This window comes from Silurus meridionalis, chromosome 15 (assembly GCF_014805685.1).
Source record: "Silurus meridionalis isolate SWU-2019-XX chromosome 15, ASM1480568v1, whole genome shotgun sequence".
In the NCBI taxonomy this organism is placed as follows: Eukaryota; Metazoa; Chordata; class Actinopteri; order Siluriformes; family Siluridae; genus Silurus; species Silurus meridionalis.
Genome location: NC_060898.1, coordinates 12,822,086 through 12,835,690, shown reverse-complemented (window position 1 = coordinate 12,835,690; position 13,605 = coordinate 12,822,086). Strand labels below are relative to the sequence as shown.

The 13,605-nt window shown below is 34.8% G+C and overlaps 1 protein-coding gene across 3 annotated transcripts; it reads right to left on the bottom strand.

The window, feature by feature from the left end:
- Window positions 1–1,327: 1,327 nt before the first annotated feature.
- LOC124397949 (myosin light chain 5-like) lies at window positions 1,328–13,140 on the bottom strand. Of its 3 annotated transcripts, none has more exons than XM_046867855.1 (7): window positions 13,060–13,140; window positions 4,397–4,504; window positions 2,993–3,068; window positions 2,785–2,889; window positions 1,804–1,882; window positions 1,643–1,691; window positions 1,328–1,544 (listed from the first exon to the last, which is right to left on the bottom strand). In XM_046867855.1, the coding sequence occupies exons 2-7, from the start codon at window positions 4,430–4,432 to the stop codon at window positions 1,443–1,445; spliced, it is 447 nt and encodes a 148-aa protein (XP_046723811.1). In that variant the 5' UTR covers window positions 4,433–4,504; window positions 13,060–13,140; the 3' UTR covers window positions 1,328–1,442. The 3 variants fall into 3 exon arrangements, with proteins under 3 accessions (XP_046723811.1, XP_046723812.1, XP_046723810.1); XM_046867856.1 differs by having other exon boundaries at window positions 12,985–13,087; XM_046867854.1 differs by lacking the exon at window positions 13,060–13,140 and adding an exon at window positions 4,623–4,654.
- Between the last annotated feature and the right edge of the window lie 465 nt (window positions 13,141–13,605).

Here is a 13,605-nt window from a genome sequence, read left to right as displayed (position 1 = left end):
TATTAATTTTAATTATGTATGTTTTCTTTGGCTACCTGTTCATTTAACTGTTTTTAGAAAGTAGCGTTTTAGCCTTTTTTAGTATTTTTTTCTATCACGGAGGTCAAATAATGCTAGATTCTGAAAAGTGCCATACAAGATCTGGTTATTTCTACAATATCTAATTTCAGCAACAATTTTAGTATATCTTCTCAAGGGACAATACTATATAAATGAAAGTTGGATATATTTTAGAGTTTGTACAGCGGTACAGATTTACTGTATCTGAAAAATAACTTAACATAGTCATTATTGTTAAAATAACTGCAAACATATGTGAATACACCCTGGGGAAACCTGTCAAAAATATGTCCGAAGTGTCGATATTTTGTGTGAGCACCAGTGTTATCCAGCACTGCCTTAATCCTCCTGGGCATGGAATTCACCAGAGCTGCACAGGTTGTTGCTGGGATCCTCTTCCACTCCTCCATAATGACATCATGGAGCTGCTGAATGTTAGACACATGAAACTTCTCCACCTTCTGCTTGAAGATCCCCACAGGTGCTCAATAGGGTTCAGGTCTGGAGACATACTTGGCCACTCAATCAGCTTCAGCTTCCTCAACAAGGCAGTTGTCATCTTGGTGGTGTGCTTAGTGTCGTTATTATTTTGGAAAACTGCCTTTTGGCCCAGTTCCTGAAGGGAGGGGCATCAGGTTCTGCTTCAAAATGTCACAGTACATGTTGGAATCCATGTTTCCCTCAATGAACCGCAGCTCCTCAGTATCAGCAGCACTCATGCAGCCCCAGACCACGATGCTTCCACCACCATGCTTGACTGTAAACAAGACACAATTTTCTTGGTACTCCTCTCCAGGCCGTCTTCACACATGCTGAACACCATCTGAGCTAAACACATTTATCTCATCAGACCACAGAACATTGTCAACTGTTTGTGGGCTTTCTTGTGGGTCAACTTCAGAAGAGGCTTCCTTCTGGGATGACACAAACCAACTTGTTGCAGTGTGGGCAGCGTATGGTCAGAGCAATGACAAGCGGACCTTCTGGTTTGTTTGTTTTTTTGTGTGTTTTTTTTTTTTTTTTTTTACTTCAAAAGCTTGTGCAAATTAGGCTATAGGTGTTGTGTCAAGTTAGAGTTTCATTTAGAAAAACACAACATTCAATTTATTTTTAAAGAAATAAATAATATCAATTAAAGGGGTGAACAATACTCAGTAAATAGACTTTATGCACTTATTTTCTTTTATACATCATGAATTCCATTTTTTTTGTATTGTAATCTGAACTAGTAATCATTTTATTCAGTGATGTTCACAAAGAACAAGCATTTAGTTCAGTAAAAACATTTTATTTAATAACTGATAAATGCAATGGTGTTTTTTTTATTAGCAGATGGTATACAAAGTAAACAGCAGCAGGAATAACACATGGATGTAGTTTCTTCACTCTTCCTGCTGCTCTCCGTGTGTAATGATGTAACAGAGTGATTTGTAATCCAGGTTTCCTGCTGTGTCGATGTTAGAAGACTGGAACATCTGACGGACCTTTCATTAAAGCACAGCATAATATGTGTGTGTAGAAATGTCCCCAAAGCAAGAATTTTTTTTCTAAGATTTTGCAGATGATCAGTATGATGCCTTACCTCCTCTGCACTAAACTTGTCTGCTTGTGTCATAAGCATGTGTTGTAATCTGGAAATGTAGGGTAACATTTTATTTAAAAAAACACTTAAATGCTTGATTCTCATTGATCATAAGATGTAGATTATTTTTCTATAATAGCAGTTGCATAATGCTAACTTACTCAGCTGTGTGTATGTATCCCTTTGATTCAGGATCAAACATCTTAAAAGCATTAAGTATGGTGTCCTCAGGGTCAGTACCTACATTCAGAGACATATAATTATTTTTTTTCTTGTTTTTGATACACAAAGAAATTATACAAATGAAACAGCTGAGGCTTTCTGGTTGTCTGTAGTTTGTTTATACTGGCATATTTTTTTTGTACTAGCAAGCAGGAAGTGATGAGGATGACAACGGTGTTTAACTTTGAATATTCAGACATGTAGAAATGTCAGATATACAAAAATTACTTGTTTTAAAGTTGCATTAGTTATGTTGGATTCATATACACATTAAGTAAAATGATTCATGACCGAGTACAACAGGTGGCAAACGAGACCAATACCACAAATGGCCAAATTCATGGCAAGACCAAGACAGAATGGTGATGTGTTAATTTCCTGGTTGGAGTTTGTTCCTAAACTGGCCTAAAATTTCTGTTTAAAGTAACTAAAATAAGTCAATAAATAAAATGAATAAAAACTAGCATTTGTTTTGGCTCAAACAACTGTGCATTACAGGAACTTTTGCTATGTTGTTTTGAACATAAGGAGATGAAACATTGTTGAACATCAAGTAGTACATTGTCATAAAATTGTTATGTCTCTGGTGGTGTCTAAAATGATCTTGTGTCTTCAGATATTTAAAAAAGTTTATAACAAGACAAAGACTGGTCACAAATCTGGATTTAAAACCAAGACACTATGAAATTGTATTACAGCTTTAGTGTAAATATAATCCAAAATTACAGGAAACTATTCATTTAGTAATCTTGAGTTCTACGTTACTTTGCATTAACCAATGCAATGTAGTAGCTCAGTTTTAGTCAGTATATATATATATATATATATATATATATATATATATATATATATATATATATATATATATATATATATAGTATAGTAAATTTTGCTTAATTATTGGCACATTAGTTACTTACCATGCAGTTTTTCTCCAAAAAGAGTAAGAAACATTGTGAAATTGATTGGACCACTGGCTTCTTTAAGCATGTCTTCCAGTTCATTGTCTTTGACATTCAATTTACCTGTGGATTGGAACAACCATGTAAATTAAACAGAAACATTGGTTTAATGCATGTAAATTATTTGAACAATGTTTCATTTTATTAAAAATACAAACACACTAACCTAAAGATGCATATATGTCTTTAAGGTCCTCCTGGTCTATGAAACCGTCTCTATTTTGATCAATAAGCGTGAAAGCCTGCACCAAAGAGAAATCACCGAAAATGGTCATTGCTATTAGACAGCACGATTAAGTTTTTAAACTTCATATATTTAGTAACCATTGATTTAATACTGACACTCTGAATTAAGTTGATATCAATCCAATCAATACTCTTTTAAAGTGTCCTCATTATGATGCTTAACATTCAGCAGTGATCTTATTGTTGTGAAACATTTGGGAAATTTGACCCAAATTAGTTTTGACCCTTTATGCTGCAGGTTTACATTTGACACAAACATTTAAATCGCCCCTGCAATTATTACAGTTAAGATGATTCTGAAACAGCACTATGAGGCATATGAAATTATTCAGTTATATGAATTATTATTCTCCATCCTACTGAATTCTATAGAATGAGCTATAACATTTGTTCTCCATGTCAGATCATACAGGGAATATCCTCTAATGACAGATTCATGAAAGAAAATTACTATTCTCTGATTACATTATCAGTCAGTACAATCAGGGTTTGTGCAGTTAAAGGGTTCGCATAGTCACAAAATAACTTCTTCTTTCCGCTTCTCTCATTATACCTCAGAATCTCAACATCTTCAGCTCTGCTACCTTCAGCTCCACCTCCTGTCTTTTACTGAATGCCACTGTCTCTAAACCATACAACATTAAAGGTCCCTATAAACTTTCCCTTTTACTCTTGCAGATACCCTTCTATCAAAAATCACTCCTGCCACTCTTCTTCACCCACTCCACCCTGCCTGCACTCTTTTCTTCACTTCTCTAACACACTCTCCATTACTTTTCAGTGTTGACCCCAGGTACTTAAACTCATCCACCTTCTCCACCTCTTCTCCCTGCAACCGCACCACTCCACTGCTCTCCCTCTCATTCACACACCTGTAACAAAATGCCTTTATATAATAGTAGCAATTTTATGCCTTAAGAAAAAACTACTAATTTGTTCTAATTTAAGTCTAACACATAACATTCACAATTTCTTATTGCCAGTACTATATCATATATAATACTATATTTCTAAAACATAAAAAAATATATATATAGATTTTTAAAGAAATCAAGTCCTGTTTTGTTCTGGCACGAAGGTGGTGAAAAGACCTACTTCTTCAGAGGATGTTAAGAAAAATGATTGCTAATCATTTTTTCCTCAACAGTTTTAGATGGAAATTATTTTTAGAATGTAATTATTAAGGCGGTCTGTCAAATGCGATAAATGTAAATGTAATGTAAATCTAACCCAATAGGATGAAGATTTATTGTGGAATGTTGAAATATGGGCATGGGGAATCCCTGAGTGTTTTCTGGGCTGCTGGTAAAAGCAAAATTCATACCTCTTTAAATTCCTGGATCTGAGTCTGCTCGAACATGGAGAACACATTGGAAGAAGCCCTTTGAGCACGTTTTGCACCTCCTTCCTTCTTCTTAGTCTTCCTGCTGGCCTGAAATGGAGTTATATTACTTAAACCTCAAAAAAAAAAAGTTCGAAAAAGAAATCATAATTTTATGTATAGAAACATCTATTTAAAATATACAAATTATTCACAAAAGCCATTTTACCATCTTCCTCTGGCACTGATGCTGCTCTCTGAAAGATTGTGTCAAATCATGGTGAAAAAGCTGAGCTTAAATATAGCAGCTGTCAGTGAGAGGGAGAGGCTCTGAATGTGTTATTGGGTACAAGAATGGTCCAGCAGGAACAGTACATAGGCCAAAGGTCCATACATGGACACATTGTTGGACAAGAACCGAGTTCTCCAGAGGATAAATTAGATAATGAAGAGAAAGTCTTTACCTTCTTAGTTAAAATCTGACTAGTGACATGTTTCATTATTTATATACAAAATACATACAATTTAATTCATACAAAATCATGTACTTATTTCAAAATATGTAAAAAATATTTGATCACATTTCAAAATAAAGTAAAAGGGCTTTTTAGCTGTTATGCTCTGAGGTTGTACTCGTAAAGCCTAAGTTCTGTTACATGGCATGTGTCCAGTTGTGTCCTGTGAACAAAATGTCAATGAACGTTGTACACTACTGCTTGCAATGCGAAGATAAAGGAATCCTCAAAAAAATACATAAACAAATAGAGATAAAATTATATTAAATATAAACAAATATTTTTTTTTTTTAGAATGGTTTAGGTCAGATTGTTATTGTTAACTGAAATTTCCAAAAATGTAAGTGAATTTAGGTTTTATAACTTTGCTCTTTTAAATTGAATTGGTTTTATAACCTATAGGTTTATAATATTACTCTTCAAAGAGTGTAGGTTTCATACCCTTTCTCGATCAATGAGAATAGGTTTTATACCTTTACCCTGTAATGAGTATAGTATTAATACCCTTACCCTCTAATGAGTATAGATTTTATACCCTTACCCTCTAATGAGTATATATTTTATACCCTTACCCTCTAATGAGTATAGATTTTATACCCTTACCCTCTAATGAGTATAGATTGTATACCCTTATCCTCTAATGAGTATAGTATTTATACCCTTACCCTCTAATGAGTGTAGGTTTTGTACCCTAACCCTTCATTGAGTACAGTTTTTATACCCTTACCCTATATCAAATATAGGTTTTATACCCTTACCCTCTAATGTGTGGCCACTTCCAACTCCACAACCATCATCAAGTTTGCTGACGACACCGTTGTGGTGGGCCTGATCTCCAACAACAACGAGACGGCCTACCTACAGGAGGTTAAAAACCTGGAGAGATGGTGCCAGGAGAACAACCTTCTCCTGAACGTCAGCAAGACTAAGGAGTTGATCGTGGACTTCAGCACGAAGCAGGAGCGGTCATACCAACCGCTAAACATCTGCGGGACTCCAGTGGAAAGAGTGGACAGTTTCCGGTACCTGGGTGTTCACATCACACAGGACCTGTCTTGGTCCTGTCACATCAACACCCTGGTGAAGAAGGCCAGGCAGCGTCTGTACCATCTGAGACGCTTAAGGGACTTTAAACTACCCTCTCAGGTGCTTAAGACTTTTTACACTTGCACTATTGAGAGTGTTCTGACGGGTAGCATCACTTCCTGGTTCGGGAACAGCACCATGCAGGACAGACGAGCCCTCCAGAGGGTGGTGCGTTCAGCTGAACGTACCATTCACACCAAGCTCCCTGACCTGCAGGACATCTACAGCACGCGGTGCAGGACCAGAGCCAGGAAAATCGTGAAGGACCTCAGCCATCCCAACAATGGACTCTTTTCTCTGTACGCTTCCGCTCCCTGAAGGCGAACACAGAGAGAATGAGGAGGAGCTTCTTCCGCAGGCCATTCGGTGTTTAAACCAGGAAACACCCAGGATCTAAAACTGGCCCACTCTCCATCATCACCCTTTTTCCCTGCACAATCACACTTTTCGTGCTACGGCATATTATACACTGGACTTGCACAGCACAGTGCACTTTACTTTTCACTTTTCATAATTTCATTTTCTTTTTCATATTTATTTCATATTTCTTATATTCTTTTTTTTATACCACACCATTCCGCACAAGGACACTTTACACCACACCTTACTGCACACGGACACTTAAGGACAATCAAAAACATGCCTAACTTGTTTACTGTTTACTGTTGTTTACTGGTTAACTGCACACTGCCATAAACATTTTCTGTGAATGTGTATATATATGTATATATGTATATGTATGTATATATACATACATATTTAGATATCTTTATATCTTTATTTATCTGCCTTTTTCTTACTATATTTTTCTTTAAATTTTTGTTATTATATTTATATTTTTATTCCCCTTTTTTAACCTATTTTATTCCCTCATGCTGGACCGTCGTTAAAAGCATTTCACTGCATGTCGTACCCTGTATGTATGTGTATGTGACAAATAAAATTTGATTTGATTTGATTTGATGAGTATATGAATTATACCCTTACTCTCTAATGAGTGTAGGTTTATACCCTTACCCATTAATGAGTATAGTTTTTATACCCTTACCCTCTAATAAGTATAGGATTTATACCCTTACCCTCTAATGAGTATAGGATTTATACCCTTTCCCTCTAATGAGTATAGGATTTATACCCTTACCTCTAATGAGTATAGATTTATACCCTTACCCTCTAATAAGTATAGATTTATACCCTTACCCTCTAATGAGTATAGGATTTATACCCTTTCCCTCTAATGAGTATAGGATTTATACCCTTACCCTCTAATGAGTATAGGATTTATACCCTTACCCTCTAATGAGTATAGGATTTATACCCTTACCCTCTAATGAGTATAGGATTTATACCCTTACCCTCTAATGAGTATAGGATTTATACCCTTACCCTCTAATGAGTATAGGTTTGTACCCTTACCCTCTAATGAGTATCGTTTTTATACCCTTACCCTTTAATGAGTATAGGATTTATACCTTTACCCTCTAATGAGTGTAGGTTTATACCCTTACCCTTTAATGAGTGTAGGTTTATACCCTTACCCTCTAATTACCCTCACAACAGACATTGTCTCAAAGCAGCTTTACAGAAATCAACTTGACTTGACTTGACTTGACTTAATTAATGTAGGTTTTATACCCTTACCCTTCATTGTGTATAGGATTTATACCCTTACCCCTCATTAAATATACATACACATTTAAAAACACATTTATCATTAGACTTAACTTATATAAAGCAAATAAAAATATGTTTATTAAGTTTATTATAGGCTTTGAATTATGTGGTTTGTTTGCAATAGACATCTGAATTGATCAAAATGATTGTTAGAGCTGCTGATAAATAAAAATGTATTAATGCCTTCTATCAAGATGCTCTCACACAATCACACACATTAATGAACTATTCACTGCACATTCGAGAATAGTCTGACATTGTAAGTTTTCATTTTATAAATGTAAAATAAACATGCAGGGAAGTTAACAAATAAAATCGCTGTATAACTTTAAACATTTGTTCATAATGGCACCATCTGCTTTGTATATATCAAGAGAACATTAACACAGTCTATAATTAACCTCAAAATTGCGAATCTCACCCGAGAGGTTTGATTTTTTTAGGCAACTAATTATAAAGCACCATCTGATGAAGGCAACTGGAAAGTCATTGTTGAGACCCAAGAGTATGAACAAAGTCATGATATCATAAACAGGAGTAGATGTGCCTTCAGTGATTATATTAAAATGATCACCTATCACCCTTTTTTAAATTCATAATATTTTTATGTTGAATTCACTGCTTTATTAGTAGGATTTTTTTATTATTATTACCTTTTATATAGCATTACAGTCACATAAGATGTTTAATTTTATTCTTATCTATATCTATCTAACCATCCAATCATTTGTATACAATTCAGATGGATAGCAACTGTGTAATAGAGTTACTTGCTCTGTAAAATAATTAGATTTAAAAAATTTAATCTAAAAACCTGAGGTTTTTATCCTTCTAGGGGAACCTTAAATAGTTTTAGAACCTCCTTTTCTAATATTGCTTTTTAGATTTAAGGAGGTGAAAGCTTAGTGGTTGTTAGAGTTAAGATGGGCCTCACACTGGTTCTCTAAACACATTCCTATGTTGTCTGTTTAGTGTCTATAGGATCTTTACAATGTGCGTATGTAAGGTATACAGAAAGTCTTTGTCTGGGTTCACACACCTCTGGTTACTATGTCTTCTAACCCAATCAGAACAGTTTTAGCTTAGGTTTTTTTTTCCAGTGTGTGTATATACTTGTCTGTTATCTGCAATAAACTGAAGAAGAACATTTCTGTGTGCTGTGTGATTCTTCCCTGATCAGAAAAGGCACAACAAGCATCGTAGATCGCATGGAAAACTTCTCCAAAAATTTTGTTTTGGCATGATAAAAATCTAACAGTGGTTAAGTATTCGACTTTGGCTCCGAAGGTTCAAATCAGCCACATCAAGTGGCCACTTCTGGGCCCCTAAGAAAGGCCCTTAACCCCATATCTGCTGAAGGTGATAATTGTAAGTCGCTCTGTATAAGGGCTGTAAATGTAAATGTCAAAATAAGAATAAATGAATAAATGCATGTTGCACTGGTAAGGATTTCTTTAAGTATGTGTATTTAATGTTGGTAATTTATAGAATTAATGAAAAAAAAAAAAAACATATAGAAGATATAGTAGAAAATAAAATATACTGATCAGTGTGATCAGTGATCAGTGTATCAGTGCACTCTTATAAAGCTGCATAATAGTTACCATCCTAAAGTATATTTCTTTATATTACTTTCCCACAAACTGACACCAATGCATTTTACAAGAATGTATTTGTATGATACATGTATATTTTTCAAGTAAGAGATCTGAGAGGTCCAAACCTCTTTCAGTATGTCAGTGCCCATGGGTCAAAACTGAGGGCCATAAAGACATGGTTTGCCAAAATTGGCATGGAAGAACTTAAGTGGCCTGAACAGAGCCCTGATGTCATCCCCACTAAATACCTTTGAGATGAATTAAATGCTGACTGCTCTTCAATAAGAAAATGAACCACAAAAGTACTTAGGATCTAAAAAAGGCTCTATTCGAAATGATCATGATCTAAAACATACATACTTCTCAATCAGGCATGTTAGAAGTAATGCATGGCTACTTATGGAACATGTTTACTAATTCTTATTGATAATGTAACATATGATGGTAGCAGCAGAATGATTTCCGTGTACAGAACACAATGCACAATGATTTCAATGTACAGAAATCTGCCAATTTGCATCCAATCTAATTGAAAGGATTTTTATCCTTCTTCAAGACAATGAACATAATACAACAAAATAATTAATCAGTGAAAAGGTGGAAATGTTTAGTCTGGACAAGTCAATCACCAGCCCCCAATAAGCAGCATGTCACCTCCTAATTAGGGACTGAAGGGAGAAACTTCTGAAACCAAATAACAACTGAAAGAAGCTGAAAGACAAGCCTGGATAAGCATAAAAATGGAATATGCAAAAGTCTAGTGATGTCAGTAGATCCCAGACTTAATGCAGTTTTTGCAACCAAGAGATAAATGTGTTACTTACATTAATTTGCTATGTTTTTGTTCAAAAAATAATCATAAATATAAATTGGGTTGTCTGCCACCAAAAGTGCTATGTTATAATGTTATAAAGAAATATCAGACACAGATTTTTTTTCCCTCTGCATATATTTTAAGCTTTAACACATTTCGTTTAGACAAAAAACTCAAGAATCAACCTTGATTATTTTTTTCAATACTTTGAAGAGGACTGTATACTATTTAACATTGCAAATATTTCGAAATCAAACAGTGATCAAATTTTCAGCGATTAGAAGTTAGAGGATAGTATTATTGTCCAGCAGGTGGCGGTGTTTCCAAATTGTATACGCTTACATAAAATGTGCCTATACAATTATTTGTATAAATTATTAATGATAATAAAGTCTGGCGTTAATTTAATACAATAACTGAAAATAGTGCTGCAGCAAAAACTTTTATGTGGATTTAGTTTTTTGTTTCTTATGACTACCTTGGTTTCAAATCAAATCAAATCAAATCAAATCAAATCAAATCAAATCGTATTCATCACATACACATACATACAGGGTACGACATGCAGTGAAATGCTTTATACAACGGTCCGGCATGAGGGAATAGGATGGGGAAAAAGAAGGTTTACTCCAGAGATGGCAAAAATTACACACACAAGTACAGATACTCATGTTTTAAAAGTCTGTGGTAAAAGTTGAATTACTGACTAAAAAGCAGACATTACTACTACCTGCTTTAGTCTCATACATATATTGTGTATCATACATTTATAGCATTCTGCATGCAGTTCATGCTGAGATTTTAATCTATCATATAATGCCATGTGTAATTCTAAAAGTTTATTACAAGTTGTATTTACAAGCCTAAAGTTTTATCAAGCAATCATAATCATATCTTGAATAAGTGGGATAATTAAGGCTTATCTTTCTCTTCATATTCCTGTAAGATGCTTTATTAAATGTATGATTTATTAAATCTGACATCTAGAAATTTCAAACTGAGTCTAAGGGGCTCATTATGTGTTGTGCAGACAAGGTCTGGCTTGTTGGTGTTAAGGTCATGCCAGCTCCACATCTTCTCAGTCTCATGGGAAAGAGCTTGTGGCCTGCTGGTTAGCTACACAAACACACATTCTAAACGGGCAGCTCAGGGCAACATAGCTACCCTCCAGCTCTTAGCTTCAGTAACGGGCGCCATGTGGCTGCAAACTTTTCATACACTCATCCTCAATACTGCAGTGTCAAAGCTGTGTGGCGCACAATGGATTTTATCTTATACAAGAGATTACAAGAGATAAATTGCATTATTGGGAAGGTGATGAAGAAAAATAAGAATTTTCTAATTACAGGAAAGTAATTAAACCTGGATTTCATCTTCTTGAGAGCGGTCTTACAATGTTACATTGATACATATAGCACAGGACATATTTCAGCACTTAATTAAAGTAGCCTCGATGGTCAAGTCTATGTGAACGAGTTACATAAGAATTGACAACATTTTGTAATAAGTGTCTTGATATGTTATTGACAGAGCACTTCTGTGCTATTGTAAGAGCTGCTGTTAACAGAATGATCAATACCTTTTGACCAATTAGAAGACTTCTATGAAGACTTCTACAGATGTTTTATAAAGATAAAGTATGTATATAGTTTGCAGTACTGTGCAAAATTTTAACAAAATGGAACAGAAGAGAAATCCAAATCAAATAAATATTGTGTGTGATCATCCTTTGCCTGCAAAATAGCATCATTTTTTCTTTTTGAAGGAGGTAGGTAGGTTGTTTCAAACATAGTACTAATTGCTGTATCTAAATTACTAACTAACAAAAGATCTTCTGAAGAATGTAGGCTTGCTCAAATCCTTCTGTCTCTTCATGTAATCCCAGACAGACTTGATAATGTTTAAATCAGGGCTCTGTGGTGACCAAACCATCATTTCCAGGACTACTTTTCTTCTCTATACCGAAGAGAGTTCTTAATGACACTCACTGTATGTTTGGGGTCATTGTCCTACTGCAAAATAATTTTGTGGCAAATCAAATGCTTACCTGATGGTATTGCATGATGGATAAATATCAGCCTGTAATTCTTAGCATTGAGAACACCATTAATCCTGAACAAATCTCCAACTTCATTTGCAAAAATCGGCCTTGTGTTCACATTGGATTTCTCCAGATTGTAGATTGTAGACATGGGTCCCATTGGATTTCACTAGTTTTTTGCTGATTGCACTGCTGGACATCCTTTTAATATTGAAGGTAGGTACATTATATGTCTCTTTCTGCTTTAAGTTTTCTTGGCTGACCATTGTGTATCTTTGTACTTTTTCAAAAAAGCTTGAATAACACATCTTACAACTTGAAACATCCTGAAAATCTTTGAAATCTTTGCCTGAGAGAAGAGATGGCAAAAGTACACACATAATTCACTTAAGTAAAAGTACAGATAATTATGTTTTAAAAGACTGGTAAAGGTGAAAGTACTGACTACATTTTTTCACTTAAGTTAAAGTAAAGAAGTTTGGTCTCTGACATGTACTTAAGTAAAAAGTAGCCATTACTACTTCTTTTTTTATGTCAGGCCCGTAACTGGAACTCACATTATATTAATATATTGATACGAGAGAATTTCAAATGTTGTTTTCTAATGCATGTATTCAGGCTGAACAACCACCAGAAAAGATGATGATGATCAGGTGATCAGGAATGTCTCTGTTCTCAATCATGTTTACATTGCTGACTCCCTCTGTCTCATCCACGTTAGCCCCATACTTCTTGTTGCCTTCTGCTTTGCTCATTGTTAGCTCCATAGACTAGCTTACAGCTGTGATGCGTGAAAGCCAGGAAATAATAAAACAGTGGAAAAGCCGTGCACTGATTTTTTTCTCTGCCTGGGAGAGAACTACCTCGAATCGTCTTGCGTTGTTTAGTCATGCCAATGTGTATGTCCTGTGATATGAAACTGACTTTCACAACCTCACCTTAGAAGCAGAGTCTGGCTGTTCCTTTCATTGTTTTAAACCACTTACACAGCTGTTCCTGTTTCATTTATTCACTGTTTCAACCTTGATGATCATTAGCACCTGCTTGGTATAATTGGTTAATCATACACTTTTCATAGATCCTAAGAAATCACTGACTTTGTGCAAGTGTGCAAGTGTAAGAATGTATACAGGTTGGAAGCCAAAGGGCATAAAACACCAAATATTGATCTGATTTAGATTTTAAATGTAAAAAAGTATTCTTATTTTACAGCATTTCTTCACACCTGCCTAAAACCTTGCACAGTATTGTATATACACCATTCAGCAGGCAGCAAGCAATAATAATAACAATAATAATAATAATAATAATAATAATAATAATAAATAAAATCAAGTAATTATTGTTAATAGGTATAATAAATAATACATTTTCTCTCTACATTTTCTTTCTTTCTTTCTTTCTTTCTTTCTTTCTTTCTTTCTTTCTTTCTTTCCCTTTTTTTGTTTGCGCGCGCAGTTTATGAATGAAGTCGAATGAATTAT

Excerpts from the sequence above, each read along its gene's own strand:
- LOC124397949 (XM_046867854.1), bottom strand. Across the intron at positions 3,069-4,396 it reads AGATCCAGGAATTTAAAGAG|GCTTTCACGCTTATTGATCA; the intron begins GTATGAATTTTG and ends TCTTTGGTGCAG. Across the intron at positions 1,692-1,803 it reads GGATACATACACACAGCTGA|ATTACAACACATGCTTATGA; the intron begins GTAAGTTAGCAT and ends CTACATTTCCAG.